Consider the following 20,066-nt stretch of genomic DNA (forward strand, 5'->3'; position numbering starts at 1 on the left):
TCCTGCAAAAGGGGCGTGGTCCCGGTAACGATGGGGCGTGGTCCCGGTAACGATGGGGCGTGGTCCCGGTAACGATGGGGCGTGGTCCCGGTAACGATGGGGCGTGGTCCCGGTAATAGGGGCGTGGTCCCGGTAATGGGGGCGTGGTGTCTCTAATGGGGCGTGGTCTCGGCCATGGAGGCGTGGTCTCAGTGATGAAGGGGCGTGGTCTCGTTGGCGTGGCGGGTCCCGATCCCCTGAGCGGCGGGCGGAGGTCAACGCGCGGCGTCGCCTTTTTTTTTGGACAAACTGGGATAAATGGCGTTTATCTGGGTTCGGGAAAGGAAAGTGCTGATCCCGGGAGAGCAGGAACAGCCCGCCCCATCCCGGTGTTCGCCCGGAGCGGCTCCCTGGGCTGCGGAGAACGTGTCACCCCCTCGTGTCTCCAAGCTGAATTTTCTCACCTTTGGCTCACAGGTTGATGCCGTCAGGCAACTTCCACAACTTTGTGCTTCCAGCTCTGCCAAAGATTACATCCCTCAAATAAACATGTAATAAATCGGCGGGTTGGGCTGCTCCGCAGGCTGGCAAGGAATGAATTCTGGCAGATTACGGGGACAGGGGGACAGTGCAAAGTTACACGGGGACAGTGAAGTGACAGCGTGAGACACAAACAGGAGCGTTTGTGTCCCTTACAGGAGATTCTGGCCACAAACACCACGCCAGGACTCCGCACCTGCCCGCTGCTTTCTATCCAAAGAGCCCAACCAGATGAAACCTGAGAAAATAACAATTTTATAGGCAGAGAAATCAAATCAAAGGTGACAAATGGAGTCAGCACGTCTCAGAGCAGCGGGACGGCCCCGGGAGCGCTCCGGGGCTGGAACCGAGGGAGAGCCCGGGAACCCCGCAGACGCTGCCGCGGGCGGTTTGGTACCGGCCCTCGGCGGCTGAGCCAATTTTTGGCTGCCAATCGCCGGGGTCTGAGCCGGCTTTGGGGTGCCAATCTCCGGTATTTGTGCCCCCGGCTCTGCAGGTCAGGTCCGCGCTGTCCGCGGTCCCCCGCCCCGCAGCGGGCGGGCACCGGCGGGGAGGAATGAGGAGGAGGAGGAGAGGAGGAGGAGGAGAGGAGGAGGAGGAGGAGAGGAGGAGGAGGAGGAGGAGTCAGTGCCGCCGTCCAGGCAGCGCTGCCCGCTCGGGCAGAGCAGGTGGAGCGGCCATGGAGGGGCTGAGCCAGCGCTGCCCGCTGCCCGCCGCCGCCCAGGGCTGCCCCCGGCCCGGCCGCGGCACCGCGCTGCTGGTGAGCGAGAGCGGGGAACGGGGCACCGGGACGAGCACCGGGATGGGCACCGGGATGGGCACCGGGATGGGCATGGGATGGACACGGGGATGGGATGGACACAATGGACACAGGGCTGGGTGGGGATGGGCACCGGGATGGGGTGGGCACAGGGATGGGATGGGATGGACATAGGGATGGGATGGACACAGGGCTGGATGGACACAGCTGGGATGGACACACGGCTGGATGGACACAGCTGGGATGGAAACACGGCTGGGATGGACACAGGGCTGGGATGGACACAGGGATGGGATGGACACAGGGCTGGGATGGACACAGCTGGGATGGACACAGCTGGGATGGAAACACGGCTGGGATGGACACAGGGCTGGGATGGACACAGGGCTGGGATGGACACAGGGATGGGATGGACACAGGGCTGGATGGGCACAGCTGGGATGGACACACGGCTGGGATGGACACACAGCTGGGATGAGGATTCAGGACAGGGGACACTCCCTGGGGAGCACAGCAGACACCAACCCACGCCCAGCAACCATGGAAATGTCTGTACCTCTGTCAGCAAACCTCTCCCCAAAAGCTCCGTGCAGCAGGGGTGGGCTCCCTGTATCTGCTGGGACAGAAGGAAATTTTCAAGGTTTTTTTACACTCAGCATCGCCACAGGTTGTGTTCAGGTTTGTTCAATTGGGGTTTTGACAGAATCTCATCCAAACTAGGGAAAAGTTTAGAATCACCTAGCGTGGGGATTCCAAACCTAAAGCTGGTTTTAGTTCGCCAAAGCAAATAGAAGCGTTGCAGAAATCTGAGTCTCTGCACTAAACTGGCATTTCACTGCTCGCTGCTTTTCAGTGAAGTTCTTAAATCCTCACAGGAGTGTTTCCAGTTTTGTTGACTTCAGTATTTTGGCAATCATGAGTTTAATTGGTTTTTCAGATGGGAATCCTGACATTTCACTCCTTTTTTGCACCATCCCTTGGCAAATACAATTATTCTGGAAAAAAAAGGGGGTGGTAAACCTTCCTTTTCATTAAAAATGGGTTTTTTCATAAAAAATAAAAAAAGAAAACTAGATAGTGTTCATGTTTATACTAATATTCAATCAGAAGTGATCCTGGGGATTTCCTCCTCACACGCATCCTACAAGATTAATGATCAGCAGGCTGAACAGGTTGGATGTTTGTTTTTTTTCCTGAGCAAGGAGCATGATTACATTTTAATCTGGAAAAATAGGTACACCAGCACATCTCTGTTTGGCTTGTAGCTCACTGAGCAGCTTCTGGGGTTTGTTGTATAATATTTGTTAAATGGCTTAGTGGGAAAAAAGAGCGCAGAAGGAGCTCTGAAAATTGTGATGAGAAGTCTTGTGGTAAGAAAGAGTATTTCCTCAAATGGATTTGGAAAGAGGAGACAAGCAATACAGCACATCAGTCATTTTCCAAATGAGAAGGAGCTCCTGGCTTTGTGGTGACAAGAGAGATTTTTAATTCAATTTAAAAAAAAAAAAAAAAGAATAAGAAATTTAAAAAGAGATTTCTACATTAGTGCTGTAATGGCAGGTTTTTCAGAGGACAAACGAGGGTGGAAATTAAGGAAGAAAAGGAATATATTGTTAGTCTTCTAAGCATTTTTTTAATCACTGTAGCTGAATCAGGGCCAGATGCTGTTTGTGTCAAAAACAAAACAAAAGACAAAGGGAAGGCGCTGAGCCCGGAGTGGCACCGTCCTTCAGCTGCTCCTCAGCACTCCAGATTACCCTCTCCACTCCCCCAGCATCCCGCTGGGATAATGAGATATTTTTGGGAGGCTGCTGGTGGCACAGCCAGCAGTGAGGGGCAGCTCCTGCACAGCAAACCCCACTTGTTGCTGCTGCCCTGGGTGTCTGTGCAGCCCTGCAGACCCGGGCTGTGCACAGAGAGATTTCTGTGCCCCCCAGGATCTTGATCCACTGTGCTTTTATAGCAGATAATTGGGATGAGATGGATTTAAAAGCTGCCTTGGAGTCGGGCTGGAGCGTGGTGTGGGTGGGCTGCACAGAGCTGCACAGAGGAGAAGAACAGGGCAGGAATCCCCCAGCTCCTGGCAGCAAATCTGTTCCTGGAAAAGTCACTGACATCCTGCCCTGCCCACATCCCCAGGGAGGCAGGGGAGTCCTGTCCCCATTTCCCAGAGGGAAGGACACCCCTCACCCCTGACCCTCTGCTAAAGGATGGACAGAGGTGTCCTGAGCAGGAGAGACCTGCTGAGTGTGGCAGCCGTGCCCTTCCTGCTCTTTTTTGCTCTAGAAACCAACACATTCCACCTCTTACCTCCTTATTCTTCTAAAGAAAGCCAGTCCTGGCTGCTGTGGTGGGGTGGGGGGTCTGTAACCCCCCCTTAGTCTGGGGTGACCTCCCACAGTCCAGGCCTGGGCACCCCTGGGCTGATACAGCTCCAAACTGCCCCTGAGCATGAGATTGGCCCTCTGGGAGGGGGAGGAACCCCCCTAGGAGCAGCTTCTCACCTTAATTTAATTTAACTGCTTCCTGCAGTGTTGAGAGGAGCCTGGGATTGTCCCCCAAGTCCCAGACAGTGGCTGGAATCTGTTAAATGCTGTTTTTAAAGCGTGGTGTCTCACCTGCCGTCACCCCTGGTGTTCTCCCCGAGGTGCTGGCGCTGCTGCTGCTCACGTTCCCACTGCTGCAGGGCCTGGCTGTGCACCTGCACTCCTTCCTCACGGGCAGCTACATCCCTGGGACACACTCCATCGCCCTCGTGGGCTGCCTCAACGAGCACATCGCCAGGGACATCGCCAGGTACGGCATCCCTCCCTGCTGGGGCAGCTCCAAAAGCTGAATATTCCCTCTCCCTTTGTGTTTCTAGGGGGGTGAGGCCCTGGCAGAGCAGCTGTGGCTGCCCCTGGATCCCTGGCAGTGCCCAAGGCGGGGTTGGACAGGGCTTGGAGTACCCAGGGACAGTGGAAGTTGTCCCTACTCGTGACAGGAGCTGGAGTGACACAAGATTTAAGGTCCCAACCACCCCAAACCATTCTGTGATGCCCAAGCAATGCTCCTTTCCACTGGCCCTGTATCACAGCCCTGGCCAAGAGCTGCTCTGTCCCAAGGAGAGCTGACACTGCCTCTGAAGCCAACGCCATAACAGCAAGCAATTCTAATTTATTTCACTGCCTCGCGTTTTCAAGGCCCATTTTCATGACCCTGCATTTCTGGGTTCTCCAGACCATCTCCAACCTGATGCTCTCTGATCTGCCACGGTCTTTACTCCTCTCTAGAGCAGCACAGACAGCAAAATGCCAGGAGGGATATTCACAGAGAGGGACAGAGCACAGTGCTCTGCCAGGAAAATAAAGGCAGTGTGAAAGGGGTGCACAACAAACACTTGTGAGGGCTTCTCCTCGATTTTTCCCTTCTTCTATTTAAATATATGAGACACTTTGCATGATATTTTGCATGCAGAGGGTTTTTTTTTCACACATCTCTCAGTCCCTGACTCAATGGATGGTCTGTTCAAAGAGCTGGACCCGTGTGGACTGGGGAAATGTTTATGATGGACCGTGACGTTTCCTGCAACACCTCCTGCGCTGTTTTCCTGCTGCCAAAACCCCTCCACCTCCAGCAAAGCGCTCCCAAACATGTTCAGGAACTGACAGGCCACTGAAAGGAGAGCTTGTGTCATCCTAAATACTGCAACTGTATTAAGGAGTTCAAATAGAATTATGTCTCCTAAAGAAAAAAAAAAGGAGCGACTGTACCTGGTGAAAAGAGCCTCAGTTCCTGAAAATGCCTCATCCTAACAGCCTTGCAAATGCCTTCCACACTTTGTTCCTCCTCTTGCAGGGAAGGGAGAAGGGATAAATCACCCCCTCTCGCTGAGATATGTGTGCTTTGGTTGTGGTTTTACTGGTGGAGCAATCATTCCTTCGTTCTGGAACTGGGAGCTCTGGTGGCAGGGGGTGACACAGGACTTGTACACTCATTTTCCCCCACTCCTTTTTCCTGTGCTGCCGTGTTTATTCCTCCTGTGCACTGCTCAGGGGAGCACTCACTCGGATCAGGCTGCAAGGACATTTTCCACTGGTTTTGGAGAAGGGGTTCAAGTTTGGGAAAGCAGAGCTGCAGGCAGAATTCAGCATCTCAGGCCCTTCTTGCCTGTCCTGGGAGGAGCTGAGCCCCTGGCCTGGGCGGTGTCACCCAACTTGCCAGCCCCCACTGCTGCCTCAGATCTGTGCTTATCATTTTCTTTGCTTTTCTGCTTATTAATATTTAATCTGTCTCACTTCAGGGCCTGTTGTGAGGCAGAGACAAAGCAACACACGACTGAGTGCCCAGCCCAAAGCTGTCATGTATTATGCAGACATTTTCCACAGATCACTTTCAGCTCCTTACAACCTTCTCTGTTCCTCTGGTGGCCTCTTGCTGCTGCTCAGCAGGGCCTCGGTTGGGATCTCAATTTATTGGGACAGAGCACCAAAACCAAGAGGTTCCTGTGCTAAAGGGAATTGCAAGTTGCAGGAGGCAAATCCAGGCTGATTTGTGCCATGTGTGACACGACAGGCGCAGCAGGGGTGGCTCTGCTCGTGCTGCTGCACTTTGTTGGTCTGAAGATTAACTCAAGATGCTCCCCGAGCGTGGAATGCCTGGAACTGCCTGCACATGGTGGGAGAAAACAACCCTGAGCCTCCCGGGGTGCTTTTCCTCCCCAGCCATGGAGTTACAGCAAGCCAGAGTTAAAGAAAACCAAAGGTGGAGCCACTGGTGCCCTGCCTGAGGGGACAGCTGCCACCTCTGTGACAAGGGCCAGTCACTGCCCCAGTCACAAAACATTTTATTTTCCCTTTTCTTCCAAAACTCCTCCCTGAGATCGCTTCAGTGCTCTGTAACCCCTGCAGCAGCCCCGAGCAGCTCTGCAATAACAAACCAGAGCCAACGGAGGCAGCCGGAGGGAAGGAATTGATTTGGGCTGCAGATTTCTAGGACATTTTGGGTTGGAAAACCTTGATGTTGTTAATTTAACCAGATGCACATTTGGGCTGCTCTGGCAGGAAGGGGCACAGCTGGACAGTGGCAGACAAACCCCTTCCTGCCCATCCCAGGCTGGGTTTGTGTTGTCCCCAAGTCCCCGGTGACCCCAGAGCCAGAGGGGCACGGGGCTGGCACTGGGCAGGGTCCTCCAGGCCAGGAGCAACACCCAAACTCCCCCCCGAGCACAGGGAGGGTCCCAGAGCCCTGCCAGGAGCACCCCCAGCCAAAGTTCACCTTTGCCTCTGTTTTCTCAGGGTAATAAGTAACCCAAAATCCCACGTCTCCAGTGTCAAAGCTGCTGCTGCCAGTGCTGGGGGTGAGCTCTGAGCTGGGCTGGCACTGACACTCCCCTCCTGTCTCCCCCAGGGCCATCATGGATAAGAAGCTGGCTGCCTGTGTGAACATCCTGCCCAAGAGCTCGGCCTTGTGAGTTGGGCTGGGAGAGGAGGCAAAGCCGGGCTCTGCAGGGAGGGAAGGAGGGGATGGACACAGGCCTGGCTTTCCAGGAAGCTGCTGGGTGTGTTTGTTGTTGCAGGAGGTGGGGATGAGCCTCACCATGCTCTGGCTGCCCCTGGGGATCATTTATTGGTTATTTGGTTACACAGACAAACAGCAATTTAGGGTTTGTGGCCCTGAGGATGTGGTGCCTGTTATCAGAGGCTCTAAAAAGCAGCCGAGGTAGGGACCAGAAAAGGCCTTTGCAAAATTAAGCTGCTTTTCCAGGCGGGAGGAGCAGTGGGTTTGACCCTGGGACAGGCCCAGCGCTGCTCTGGAGGTCTCCTCAGCTGTCCATGCACAGGGACTGCAATTGTTAGAGGGGCTCAAGAGCAAAACCCCCAAAGCCTCTCCTCTCAGAACCCCCCTGGCAGGAGGGAGGAGCAGATCCCAGCACAGCTCCCCTTGGGAGGGGATCCCCCAGTGCACCCCCACATCCCACCTGAGGGCAAAGCCCGGAACGCCCCTGTTCCCCTCATCCATCCCCTCCTGCACAGCCAGAGGAGGAGCAGGGCTGCTCCTGCAGCTCCAGATCCTGCTCCCCTCATCCATCCCCTCCTGCACAGCCAGAGGAGGAGCAGGGCTGCTCCTGCAGCTCCAGATCCTGTTCCCTTCATCCATCCCCTCCTGCACAGCCAGAGGAGGAGCAGGGCTGCTCCTGCAGCTCCAGATCCTGCTCCCCTCATCCATCCCCTCCTGCACAGCCAGAGGAGGAGCAGGGCTGCTCCTGCAGCTCCAGATCCTGCTCCTGCCCCGCTCAGGAGCCCCGCAGGCAGAGCAGAGCAGAGCAGGACGCGCTCCTGGCAGGGGAAATGTTTTGAAAGGTCATCTCTGACTCATGAGAGCTGCAGCTCCTCTCCTGCAGGGACAGAGAGGAGGAAGGCTCAGCCTGCCAGCCACAATCCCTGCAGGCACTGTCCCCCACTCTGCTCAGAGCGGGGGCCACAGGACACCCCAGCCCCAGCAAATCTGCCAGGCCACCCGGGAAAACTCCCTGGAGGAGGCTCTGGTCCATAAATCCGGGGTGCTCACTCATATGCAAGGCAGTTTTGGGGCCAGTTTTGTAAAGAAATGGCCCCATGCAAAAAGCACCGAGCAGGGGAAGCGACCCGAGGGCTGGCACTGCTGCAGCCAGAGCTGGATTTGCTGATGCTGCTTTTCTTTTACATCCAGGTACTTCTGGAAAGGGGAGCTGGAAGAATCCACTGAAATACTGCTGGTAAGTGATCGTTCCCTGCACCACAAAAATCCCTGCTGCGAAGGGCCCCAGCTGAGAGGGGCTGCAGGGAAGTGACACCGACCTGCCGGGTTTGGGAGTGTCCCCCAGGGAAGAGCCTGGCACGGCTCCTGTCACACCCCGGCCGTGCTGGGCGGGGCAGTGCACATCAGGGTCCCTCCATCCTTCACTTCTCCCTCGGGGCTTGTTTTGGTTTTTCGCTCTCCACAGCTGGTGAAAACAAGGACGTCCAAAATTGGGGAATTGTCCAGCTATGTCAGGTGAGGCTCCAGTCCGAGGTAGGCTGGCACCTTCTGCTCCGGCTTTGGGAGTTCTTGAGCCCATTCCCACCCGGGAGGGATTTAAATGCTCCTGCTGTACCTCATGAGCCACAAAAGCCATCAGCAAAAAGGAGAAAGAGGCAGAAATATCAACTGCTGGGCTTCCCCCAGCCCTGCGTGCTGCGTTCCAGGAGGATTCTCCTCCTCCTCACACAGCTCATTCATTCCCTGACAGCTCCTGGCAGGATTTCCTGCCTTTCCCGAGTGGGGAGCACACTCAGCTTCAGGCCAGGCCCCCGCAGTCTGTGGCAAACCCCAAACCGGAGCAGAATTCCCGCGTGGCAGGAGGGCTGGGGGCACGGGGCTCCCTGCGGGGCTGCGCTGACTCCGCGCCTGTTCCCGCTGCAGATCCATCCACCCCTTTGAAATCCCCGAAATCATCAGCCTGCCGATCGAGCAAGGAAACCCTCTGTACCTCAGGTGGATGGAGGAGAGCGTCCCGCGGGACTGAGGAGCGCAAAGGCAGCTTTTATCTCCTGGGCTTTGGTGTGGCACAGGGATTTGGGATTGGGAAACCTCCCTGGCCTGCCCCGGGAGCTCCGAGCAGCGCTGAGCTGGGGAAAGGCCAAAAGCTGTGGATGAGGATAGAGATGCTCCTGTCAGGACACCGGGGCTGCCTCAGGCTGTCCACAACCAATTCCAGCCGGGAGCCGCGGCCTGGCAGCCCCTGCAGTGCCCTGTGTCCCCACGGGCAGCCCTGAACCCCCCTGGCCCCCGCCCTGCCCCGCTCTGCTTGCCCAGCCCGGGGGCTGCAGGATGTGGCCAGGCGGGCCCCCGGCTCCCCTGCGCTGCTGGAGCCCCAGAGGATCCCAGCAAACAGCAAACACGTAGAGCTGGGAGGAGCTGGGATGAGCTGGGATGAGCTGGGATGCACTGGGATGCGCTGGGATGTGCTGGGATGAGCTGGGATGAGCTGGGATGAGCTGGGATGCGCTGGGATGCGCTGGGATGAGCTGGGATGCACTGGGATGCGCTGGGATGCGCTGGAATGAGCTGGGATGCACTGGGATACACTGGGATGTGCTGGGATGCACTGGGATGTGCTGGGATGTGCTGGGATGTGCTGGGATGCACTGGGATGCGCTGGGATGAGCTGGGATGCGCTGGGATGAGCTGGGATCAGCTGGGATCAGCTGGGATGTGCTGGGATGCGCTGGGATGCGCTGGGATGCGCTGGGATCAGCTGGGATCAGCTGGGATCAGCTGGGATGAGCTCGGATGCTCTGGGATGAGCTGGGCAGCACCCACGGCCAGCTCAGGGGTCCCAAGTTCCAGCAGCACCCCGACACTGTCCTGGCCCTGCGTGCCTACCCCCACCTGGGCAGTGCCTTTCTGCCAAGTGGAATTTGGAAGATGATCCTGATGTTAATGGTTTATGGGATAGAACTTAGGGAATATTTTGGAGCTCTTTACGTGGCTGGGAAGGGAATAAACAGGAACATTTCTTACTCTCATGGTCACAGCTGGGCAGGAGGAAAGGCCTGGGCTTGCACAGCTCACCTGGCACAGGGCACAGCCCAGCAGCACCAGCTGCCATGCTGGGCACTCAATGATCCTCACACTGCAAAAAAAACCAGTGACATTGGAAAAAAACCCACTTTTTAATTGTACATCAGACACATTAATTACAACTTGGGTATAACAAGAGTCGCTCACGAGCAGCAACCCGAACTCAGAATTCAGAAGGTGCACAGAGTTGTTATAATCTCTATTACAGCGAATGCAAAATATACTCTGCAACAAAAATACTTTTCAAGGCTCCACATTCAATTCTCTGCAAGAAGCCAGGAGAGGGAACAGAGAGGGAGCAGAGAGGAGCCAGGGCCGCATCCTGTGGGTGCTTCCATGGGGGTGATGTCCACTGGCACAGCCCACAGGAATAACCCAGCCCAGCCCTGGCACGGCTCTTGGCAGCCCCTCAGAAGGGCTCCAAAGGCACTAAGAAAGGGAAATATTTGAAGTGACCCTTCAAGGACAAAGCTAAGGCAAGGACAGGGAGTTCTCCAGCTGCTGGATGCCTCCCTGCCAGGGATGAAGGGGGGCTGGTAGCACATCTCCCAAAAGGACAGGGACACTCTGCTCAGGTGAGCTGCGATCCCACAGGCACAGGCAGGACAGGACCCCAGAGCCCAGCAGCCCAGAGGACATCCACCATGGCGTGGGGGAGAGATGAGGACATTAAAAATCTCTCTCTCTCTAAAGGAAAAAAAATCTAACACATCTATCTGACACTGGAATCTTTTGGAAAAAGCCAGCTGCTCTGCCCCTGCCCAAGCTGGCGGTATTGCTTTGTTGGAGAAGGAGCTGCTCCTTCCCTCCTGCAGACAAATCAAACCCAGTGCTCACAAACATCACCACTGGGAGAGAGGCACAGCCAGGAGGCCACGGGGATGGCCACGGGGATGGCCACGGGGATGGCCACGTGGACCCCTTCCCCCTGCCCCGCTGCCCTCTTCAGCTCTTTTTTGGTTTGTCTGCTGGTTTGGCACATTTGGGATGAAGATTCCTGCAGAAGCAAAGGCCTTGGGCTCCAGTCTGTGACGTGCCCACGGTGGTTTTAAGGCAAAGAAGGATTTTTTGGATGATCTCTTCCAAGGCTGTGATTGTCAGAACAGGGAAGTGAGGCTGGTGCAGCACCACGCACAGTCCAGGCCGTGGGGTGAGAGCACGGCTGCCCCACGTGTGGGCTGGTCTGGGGGCAATTTCCTCTCATACAAAACAAACCACATTCCTTTAGTGAATGGATTCAGGATGAGGTGGGAAACCCCAGGAGCTGGCCCCATGGGCACAGGGATGGGCTGTGAGAGCCCAGGGATGAGGAGAGGGTTGTGTTTTGGCAGCAGGAGCCCCTGGGGGCTGCTCGGCCAGGCTGGGACCTGTGCCAGGCCCAGGCTGAGGCCCCTCTGTGCCAGCAGGGTGTGGGGTGCCCCCCAAGCTGCTCCAGCTGTGCCAGGGGGACCCTTCTGGAAGGGCCGGACCCCCTCACTGCTCTGAGCACCGCGGGCTCCGTCAGGAGGGCACGGCTGGGCCACGCTCTGCATAAGCACAGCCAAAGAACTAAAAACTGTTAACATTTTAAAAAGAGAAAGTCAAAGGCTTCAGGTTTCACTCCTGGGCAGCACCGCCGGCCTGGGCGCTGCCTCTACCCGCCGACACTGCCGAGGGGAGGGACCAGCACCTCTCCTGTGCCCCACGGGCTTCCCCAGCAGCCCGACCTCCTCCGCTTTGGCTCCGGGAGAGGTTTCGGGGCTGGCGGGGTCAGTAGGGGGTCGTGCCTTCCCACTCCACCAGGTACTGCACCTTCCCCTCCAGCGTCACCCGCCGCGCCAGCACCTGGAACTTCTCCCCGCACACCAGGCGGCCCGCGGCCCCGAAGTAGCTGCTGATGGAGGACTTGAGGTGGGACAGCGAGGAATCGTCCTCGCTGATGCTCTCGAAGGTGTGGCTGTCGATGCCGTCCTCGGGCCGGTCGGCGCCGGCCGCTGCCTCGCTGCCCTCGGGGGTGGCCCTGGCCGGGCGCCCGCCCAGCCCTGTCCCTCTCCTCTTGGCCCCCGAGGCGTAGCCTGGCACCGCCAGCTTGCGCTTGCGGCTGCCCACGGTCCTGCGGCTGCCGGGGGGACACGGGCAGGAGTAAGGGCAGCACCCAAAATGTGCCCCCCTGGCCGCGAGCTGGCTTCTGGAGGGAGCACGCTGGGAATTTGGGGGGCTCAGCAAGGACCGACAGCTCCGATGAGCCCAGCAAGAGGCACTCTGCCACCCCCAGCCCGTTTGGGGACACAGGGAGGAAAAGGTGCCCGGGGTGGGACACGAAAAGGGGAGACGCCTCGCCCCCCTGGCCGTGCCACCCTCCAGAAGGGGGCAAGGGGCACAGGGCTCACCTGGACTCGTAGGAGACGCTGGTGGTGGCCGAGCCTGAGGTGCTGGTGGCATCTGTGGAGTCCAGGTCCGACAGGAAGGTCTGTCCTGAGCTGGCACTGCGGAGGGGACGGGTGGGATGGGACAGGCTGGGGTGCAGCACCGCCCCCAGCCCGGCACAGGCAGCACCCCTGGCCCTCCGCACCCCCGCTCCGGCTGCACGGACCTTTTCAGGCTCTGGATCTCATCCAGAGTGAAGTCGAAGATGCTGGCCAGGTGGTGGTTGGTGCTCCAGGCCGAGGTGAAGTCGCTCTGCCACAAGAACAAGCTCACTCCTCACTGCCTGGCACAGGGGCGCTGCCCGCACCCCAACACCGGCACCCGGTGCCCGGGGCCACCGCGCTGGGCATGCGACAGTCCCCAAAGAGAGGGACAGGAGCTCTCCCTGCCCGCAGGAGTGGGGAGAACTCGCGGGCAGTCCCGGCGATCGGCTGTCCCCGGGGCTGGGCTGTCCCCCGGGGATGGTCTGGGCAGTCCCTCGGGGCTGGCCTGGGATGTCTCCCGGGACTGGGCTGTCCCCCGGGGATGGTCTGGGCGGTCCCCTGGGGATGGTCTGGGCTCTCCCCCGGGGATGGGCTCTCCCCCGGGGATGGGCTCTCCCCCGGGGCTGGGCCGTCCCCCGGGGATGGCCTGGGCTGTCCCCCGGGGATGGGATGGGCTGCCCCGGGGATGGCCTGGGCTGTCCCCCGGGGCTGCCATCTCACAGCCTGGCTGCAGAGAGGAGGGGGCGCAGGACTCACGCTGGGAATGGCATCCTCCAGCAGGAACTTGGCCCTCTTGCGCCGCGCTCGCCGCTTCTGCTGCTGGAGCTGCCGCGGCAGGAGGCTGCAAACAGGGCGTGAGAGGGGCGCGGGCAGGGCGCGGCTGCTGCTGCCGGAGTGTCCGGGGCATCGCTCACCTCTCCTTGTGGGAGAATTTGCTTTTCCCCCTCTTCTTCAGCTCGCAGGAGCCGCTGTCGCCCTCTCCGGGGGCTTTCTCCGGCAGCACCTTGCTGGGGGGGTTCGGGGGGACGCGGATCCGCAGGCGGAAGATGCATTTCTTCTTTTTGATCTCCTTCCCACACAGAAACCTGGGCGGCAGAGGGGAGGGGGCAGCCCTCGGCCAGGCTGGCACCGGAGCATCCCGCATCCCACCCTGTGGCCCTCCCCGGGCCGGGGCTCACCTGCTCTTGTAGCTGTTGAGGGCGTTGAGGAGGTGGGGGCCGCGCTCGGAGATGGGGGTGCCCGTGAGCTGCGGGACAGGGGCGGGCAGGGCTCAGCGCCCGCTGTGGTTATGCAAAATCCAAACAGGCGGGGGAACCCGAACCGCGGCTTTCGGCTGCTGCCCGGGGTCGGGGAGGGAGGGAGGGAGCCGAGGCCTGGCCAGAGCCAGCCGGGTGTGGCAGTGCTGCCCTCGGGGAGCCGGGACAGCAGCCCTGCCGCTGGGAAAGGTGGCAGCTCTGACACTCCAAGGAAAATCCCAGGGCAGGGGAAGGGGATTAAGCTCCTGAGCAGCAGGAGCTGCCACGCTGGGGTCACATCTCTCAATGCACTCCAGCCCCAGCCCGGGGGGTGTTTGTACCTTCCCGAGCTGCAGAGGGTCCCAGTGGTGGTTCACAAAGGCCAGGATCTCCTCGAAGTCAAAGTACTTCTTCTTGCTCTGCACACCCAGGTTGTAGAGGGCGAGATGGACGATGTCCACCCTGCAGCAAAGAGGGGCACAGGGTCCAGCCCTGGCCGGACGGTGCCACCACCGTGCCAGTGCCACCACAGCTCCCAGGTCCTCCCAAACCCAGCGCTGGAACCTTCCCACCCCTCACAGGGGAAGCAGCCCAGCCCAGAGGTGCATCCCAGCGGATGCCGGAGCAGGACAGCATCCCCTGAGCTTTGGGAAGGGCTGGGACACTGCCTGCAGCTGGGGGAAAACCCAAACACACAATCCTAGAACACTTTGTGTTGGAAGGGGGCTAAAAAATCATCCAGTCCTGACCCCTGCCATGGGCAGGGGCACCTTCCACTAGGCCAGGTTGCTCCAAGCCCTGTCCTTGGACACTTCCAGAGCCACCTGGGCACATTCCAAAGGAGGCAGAGCCCGTTCCTCACCATCTCAAGGGCAGGCGCTTGATGTATTCTGGTCCCTGGTTGCATACGGAGCAGAAGAACACATAGAACCTGGAAAACATCGGGGGCAGTGCTGGGATTGAGGATCAGCCGTGCAGGGCCCAGGGATGGGTGGGGTGGGACAGTGACAAAGGTGACAGCAAGGCCAGGAGGAGAGGGGCTCGGGGGGACAGGGACACCTGATCCACGCCGGAGTGGGATGGATCAGGGACACACAGCTGGGATGTGCCCATGGGCCCCCCGGAGCCACCTCAGGCTCGTACCTGTCTCCGAACATCATGGGGTCGCTGAGGCACTGCGTGCAGGCTTCGTGGAACCACTGCCGGCAGCGGTAGCACTGCAGCATCTTCAGGTACCACCTGGGCAGGGACAGGCGACACTGAGGGCAGCGTGGGGCAGCCCCAGACCCCTCCCAGGCACGGAGCCCCCAGCCAGGGAGGGAAAGGCTGTCCCTGACTGGTATTTCTGGAGTCCCAGAGGGCAGAGGCAGCGCGGGGAGCAGAGCCGCCGGCCCCAGGGCGGTGCCCTGCAAACCTGGGGTGGAACATCCCCGCCCCGATCCCGCCCTCCTTTCCCCGCCAAGCCCACGGTGACACGGCCCGGCCCTTACTCTCCGGGGCCCCCGCAGTAGCAGTAGCACTGCTGCTGGTTGGTGCGGTGCGGGGAGTCCCACTCCAGCAGCTCGGGGTTGTAGGACAGCACCATCTTCACGGCTTGCAGCGTCCTGGCAATGGCTCCTTTCTTCAGGGCACCCCCTTTCTGTGGCAGGGACAGGCACGGGGTCAGCGCGGCCGCCCGGGGACCGCGTCCTGCCCCGCTGTACCGGGCAGCGCACGGAGCCGGGGACGCGGGGCGGCCTCACCCGCACGGCCAGGGCGAAAATGCAGCGGCGGCAGAACCACGGCGTCCCCAGCGGGCCCTCGCCGCCGCTCGCCACCGGGATGTGGCACTGCTGGTGGTAACCTGCGGGAGCGCCGGGAGTCAGCGCTGCGGGCCGGGGTGGGCACGGCCTGGCCCGGGGTGGGCACGGCCTGGCCCGGGATGGGCACGGCCTGGCCCGGGATGGGCACGGCCTGGCCCGGGATGGGCACGGCCTCGCCCGGCGCGGGACACCGGCACTCACCCAGCCCGCACTTCCCGCAGATGAGGATCTCGTTCCTGGGGCCAGACTTCTCCCCCAGGCAGATGCTGCACTTGGGCTCCTCCCCCGGGACGCCGGCTGCGGGACGAGGGTGACAGAGGTGACAGAGGTGACAGAGGTGACAGAGGTGGCACTGCCATGTGCCCGTGCTGCAGGGAAGGGTCCCGCAGCGCAGCAGCGGGGAAGGGAGGCCGGGCAGCACTCACCATGCTGGATGTCCTTCCAGAGGACCCAGTACTTGGAGTTGTCCTCGAACGTGACGAGGCAGCTCTGCTTGGAGCCGCTCACCTGCCAGGAGAGAGCAGCGCTGGTGGGTCAGCTCCCATCCCCAGCACCTCCCCGCTTTCCTTGGGGCATCTCCTCTCTCCCGGGGCAGCTTTGGGGCAGGATGTCAGCCCCAAACGCCCTGCTGACCACAGACACCTGGCAGCCCCGAGCCACGAGCTGAGCTGGGGAACGGCACCGGGTCCCCCCGCAGCCCCCGTTACCCTCTTGATCTTGCCGAGGTAGTAGAGCCCGTCCGTCCAGCGGCACAGCACGTACTGCCCCTCGCTCAGCCGCACCATCAGCTCCCGGCCGCCGCCGCCCCTCCGCGCCGCGCCCGCCGCCTGCTGGACACGGCCCGCGGCCGCGTACACGTCCCGGCTCCGCGGGGTCAGCTCGGTGCCCTCCATCGGCGGAGCCTGCGGGACACACGCGGCATCCCTGAGCGTTTTCCCTGGGAGGTGCTCCAGCCCCGCCAGCAGGGGCTCAGGACACTGCAGAACAGAGCTGATGAGAAAGTTCCTTTCCACGAAATCCAGGGAGCGGCCAAAATTTGTGCGACTGGCGAACGAGAGGGAGTTAACCCCCGACAGGCTCCCACAGCACCGGGACACGCCACAGGTCCGCGTGGTTCACTTTTGGGAAGGGGCACACGAGGAATAAAAGCTTTAAATTCACTGTGGTTTTTAAAATCACCATTTCCGCGCAGTTTTGCGGGCTCCCAAACCAGCGGGACTGCTGCAGGAGCAGGGATTTGCCAGCACCACCCACAGCGAGCCAGCCCAGGCGGCCAAATGTCACCGCCACGAGGTTTGGGGTGCAGGGGGCGAAGAAACCACCCCCAGCAGAGCTGCGATCCCAAAGGACACCACGGAAACGACCCGAAGGGGACTTTTCTCCCCCTGGCGCTCCCGTCACGGCCGCACGTGTGGCCTCACGGCACCACGCGTGTCCCGGCGCCGCGGGTCGCGACACGAGTCCCCTCTGCCACCCACGGGGACTCTCCGCTCCCCGAGAGCCCCGGGACGGGCAGAGCGATCCCGCTCACGGCCAAGCCCGGCGCTCACGAACCGCGGCACGTCCCGGCAGCGGCACACGCCGGGTTCCCGCGTGGGAGCGCGGCGGCAGCTCCGCCCCGCGCCCCGGGGCTCCCGCAGACCCCCGCGCTTCCCTCCGCTCCCCCGGGGCCCCCGCCGCTCCCTTCCCGGGGACTCTCGCCGCCCTCCCGCCCGGCCCCGCGGACACGTGTGGGAGCGCCCACGCCGCTCCGATGCCGGGCAGCGGCACCGCGGGCAGCGGGAGCGCCCGGCCGGGCCCCGGTGGCACCTGCCGGGGGTGGCCGCGGGCTGCCCCGAGCGGCGGCGGCGGCCCCGCCGCCATTGGCTCATTCAAAGGCGGCCGCGGCGCCGGCTGTCTGTCTGTCTGCCTGTCCGTCCCCCTCCCGCCCGTCCCGCCCGGTGCCCGTGCCCGGGGCAGGGCCGCCCTTACCGCGGTGCCCCCGGCGCGCTCAGCGGGCGCTGGGGGTGCGGGCCCGGGGGGCTGCGGGGCGCGGCGGGGGCCGGGCGCGGAGCGCCATCTTCCCGCGCTTCCCCCGCGCTCCCGCCGGCATTGACGTCCCGGTTATGCAATTAGCGGGGCCGCCCCCGCCGCCTCCCACGGGTCCGGTCCCACCGCAGCGCAGCGCATCCCCGCGGCGCCCACCGGCACCGCACGGGCCGAACCGGCACGGCACGGACCAAACCGGACCGCTGGCGTGACACGGGCCGGCAGCGACCGGGCTGGCACCGACCCACCGGCAGCGACCGACCGGCATGGACTGGCATCGATCGGAACCGAGCGGAAGCACATCCCGGCTCGGCACGTCCCGGCTCGGCCCTGCCCGGTGCTCCGGAGAGCGCAGGCGGCATCCCCGGGGCCAGGACGGGGCGCCCAGGGTGGGCCACGCACCCACCGCCGGTGGAGAGGCACCGTCACCCTGTGCCACACGCGGGACGTCCCCGCCTGTCCCCTGCGAGCCGCGGCTGCCGCCAGGAAAGGGCTTCCCCCGGCGCCCCGGGGTGGGGCGGGCAGGGCTGGGGGGCGGGCAGTGCCTGCCCAGCGCTGTCCCGGGAGGGAACGACCTGTGCTCGCCGGGATTCCTGGAAGCGGGAGCAGCCTTTCAGCCTTTCCCTGAATCTCACACAGAAAACCAGTCGCTGTAAAAATGCCTCGGTGGGTGCCAAGAAGAAATCTGTAGGATTTGCTGTTTGTTGGAAAGCGATCCTGAAAAAGCAACGTTTTCCAGGCTGCTCGGGCCGTAGGAGAGCTGGTTCCCAGTGCCGGGGCCGGGCCAAGCTCGAACCGCAGGGATTTTCCTGCCCGTGCTGGGTGAGCTCCTGCAGCGCCAGGAGCTGGGGTGCAGCAAAGCCTGAGCAGCTCCCGGGCGCAGGGGTGAGCGGCACGGCACGGGCCGAGCCTCCCTTTCCGCACCCGGCACTTGGGAATCATTTATTTAATCAAAATAAATGTCGGAGCGCTCCTTGCGATGCTGCACCTGCGGCGGGGACGGGCAGGGCGATTCCCGGAGCCGCGGGCCCGGCACGGCCGCTCTGCTGCTCCCGGGGCAGGGCTGCGTGAGCAGAGCCGTGTGTGCCGTGCCGTGCCGGGCCACATCCCCGAGCGGCCCCGGGCCCCCGTGAGTCACACCGGGAGAAGCGTGAGTCACCTCAGGACTAAAATAACCCTGCAACCCTGCCCACGGAGCTGCTCGGGGGAGCCTCGGGGCTGCGGCGTTTGCCCCAAATCCCAGGGATTGCTGCGCTCCCGGGACAGCGCTCCCGTCCCCGCCCGGCCCCGGGGAGCGGCGCCCTCCTCCCGGCCCCCGGGCCGGGGTTCCCGGTGTTCGCAGCGCGCTCCTTGCTCGCCGCAGGAATGCGGATGGTGCCACACGGAAATCAAGCGCTGGATCGAGTTCGCCGGGGGGGTACGCAGGGAGAACCTGAACGAAACCCTTCCGCAAGGAGAGGGAGAGCTGGGACAAAAGTCTCAAACAAAAACTAAAAATAACTAAAAAAAAAAAAAAAAACACCAAAAAAAACCAACAAACAAACCACAGAGTTTGAGATGTGTCCTATATTTTCTAACCAGAATGAGGCAACATAATTACAGCAACATAAACCAGATTCTGGTTTTTTTGCAGGTGCTTCTGTCACAGCATCCAGCAAGCCTGGTGTCAGATCGCACTGCAGTGGGACACGGGGTGCTGCCCCTCTCCTCCTCTTCCTCCTCACCTTCCTTTCTCCTTCTCTTTTTCCTTCTCCTCCTCCTCCTCTGCACACCCCCCTGTCCCCCTGGCTGTCCCATTTCCTTGGGTTGGTGGCCCCTGGCAGGTGCTGGAGCGGGGCTGTGACCCTGGTTTGGCATCCCGGGCTGCCCTGCCCTCCGTGCCGGAACGGGGCAGGGGTGTCCGGCCTTAAAATCAGATTATTCTGTAAGCAAAGGAAGAGAAACGAGCGAGAACCCCAAAAGCGGTGCCAGGCCGAGGGCGGGGACCCCACACCCCGCTGAGCCAGCTCCAGGGCAGAGCTCCCGGCCCCTTCCCCGCTGTGGAACTCCCAAACAAACCCAGGTTTTGCAGAAGGATTTCAATGAAACCCCGTGTAATTAACTACTCCAAACTCCCGTTTTTTTTCCTTTAGGACTTTTAATTGCCCCCACGCCCCGCAGCAGCCGGGGAGGCGCTTTGGTGCTTTCCTGCCCGCACGGGGATGGAGCAGCCCGGGAGCCTCGGCCCGGAGCGGAGCGTGCGGGGACAGCCGCTCCCAGCGCCGCCTCTCCGCTTTGAAAAGTGCCCAGAAATCGTTGCAGCCTCTTTTCACAGTGTTTTTCTTTCTTTGAAAACAGGAGTGGGAGGAGGGGTTGGATGTTGGCGTGTAGCCTTGGAGACCGAAGCCGGGGAATATTGAATGGAAAGCCAAACACGGAGCTGCCCGGGAGCTGCGGGCCTGGCGAGGACATCGCACGGCAGGAGCGGCTCCCGCTGGCCCCGGAGCGATCGGACACAGCCCCGAGAGCAGCAGCGGCTCCCAGGAGCTGCTCGTTCCCCCTCTGTGCCCTCTGCTCCGAGCTCCACTGGAGCCACCTGCCTGACCAACACAACCAGTTCGAGCCACCCTGGGCAAGGTTTGAGCTCTTGCCCTGTGCTGAGCAAGGGCTTAGAAGCCAAAAATCTGTCCGGCTTTTTTCAGCTTTATTAGTCCATTAAAAACAAATAAATAATAATAAAAAAATCCCTCTGAATCTTGTCCTTGATTAC

At 61.0% G+C, this 20,066-nt stretch overlaps 2 protein-coding genes across 7 annotated transcripts; one reads left to right on the forward strand and one right to left on the reverse strand.

Annotated features, from left to right (window-relative positions):
* Positions 1-1,142: 1,142 nt before the first annotated feature.
* On the forward strand, positions 1,143-10,101 carry CUTA (cutA divalent cation tolerance homolog). 3 transcript variants are annotated; one of them, XM_063409178.1, is made up of 6 exons: positions 1,143-1,279; positions 3,812-4,075; positions 6,668-6,727; positions 7,970-8,015; positions 8,244-8,293; positions 8,702-10,101. In XM_063409178.1, the coding sequence occupies exons 2-6, from the start codon at positions 3,870-3,872 to the stop codon at positions 8,802-8,804; spliced, it is 465 nt and encodes a 154-aa protein (XP_063265248.1). In that variant the 5' UTR covers positions 1,143-1,279; positions 3,812-3,869; the 3' UTR covers positions 8,805-10,101. The 3 variants fall into 3 exon arrangements, with proteins under 3 accessions (XP_063265248.1, XP_063265246.1, XP_063265247.1); XM_063409176.1 differs by having other exon boundaries at positions 3,885-4,075; XM_063409177.1 differs by having other exon boundaries at positions 3,927-4,075.
* PHF19 (PHD finger protein 19) lies at positions 9,936-18,936 on the reverse strand. 4 transcript variants are annotated; one of them, XM_063409172.1, is made up of 15 exons: positions 17,720-18,936; positions 15,997-16,191; positions 15,715-15,796; positions 15,491-15,586; positions 15,230-15,330; positions 14,978-15,126; positions 14,631-14,726; positions 14,350-14,418; positions 13,829-13,949; positions 13,431-13,498; positions 13,167-13,337; positions 13,009-13,093; positions 12,435-12,520; positions 12,232-12,327; positions 9,936-11,960 (listed from the first exon to the last, which is right to left on the reverse strand). In XM_063409172.1, exons 1-15 carry the CDS (start codon positions 18,257-18,259, stop codon positions 11,612-11,614), a joined length of 2,304 nt encoding a protein of 767 aa, XP_063265242.1. In that variant the 5' UTR covers positions 18,260-18,936; the 3' UTR covers positions 9,936-11,611. The 4 variants fall into 4 exon arrangements, with proteins under 4 accessions (XP_063265242.1, XP_063265245.1, XP_063265243.1 ...); XM_063409175.1 differs by having other exon boundaries at positions 17,724-17,840; XM_063409173.1 differs by having other exon boundaries at positions 17,566-17,816.
* Between the last annotated feature and the right edge of the window lie 1,130 nt (positions 18,937-20,066).

Source organism: Prinia subflava, chromosome 12, assembly GCF_021018805.1.
Source record: "Prinia subflava isolate CZ2003 ecotype Zambia chromosome 12, Cam_Psub_1.2, whole genome shotgun sequence".
Lineage (NCBI taxonomy): Eukaryota > Metazoa > Chordata > Aves > Passeriformes > Cisticolidae > Prinia > Prinia subflava.

Excerpts from the sequence above, each read along its gene's own strand:
- PHF19 (XM_063409172.1), bottom strand. The coding sequence starts at position 18,259 with ATGATTCCCAAGTGCCGGGTGCGGAAAGGGAGGCTCGGCCCGTGCCGT. Across the intron at positions 13,950-14,349 it reads AAGCGCCTGCCCTTGAGATG|GGTGGACATCGTCCATCTCG; the intron begins GTGAGGAACGGG and ends TCTTTGCTGCAG. Across the intron at positions 13,499-13,828 it reads ACCCTCTGCAGCTCGGGAAG|CTCACGGGCACCCCCATCTC; the intron begins GTACAAACACCC and ends CCTGTCCCGCAG.
- CUTA (XM_063409176.1), top strand. The coding sequence starts at position 1,199 with ATGGAGGGGCTGAGCCAGCGCTGCCCGCTGCCCGCCGCCGCCCAGGGC. Across the intron at positions 1,280-3,884 it reads GCCGCGGCACCGCGCTGCTG|CGTGGTGTCTCACCTGCCGT; the intron begins GTGAGCGAGAGC and ends CTGTTTTTAAAG. Across the intron at positions 8,016-8,243 it reads AATCCACTGAAATACTGCTG|CTGGTGAAAACAAGGACGTC; the intron begins GTAAGTGATCGT and ends CGCTCTCCACAG.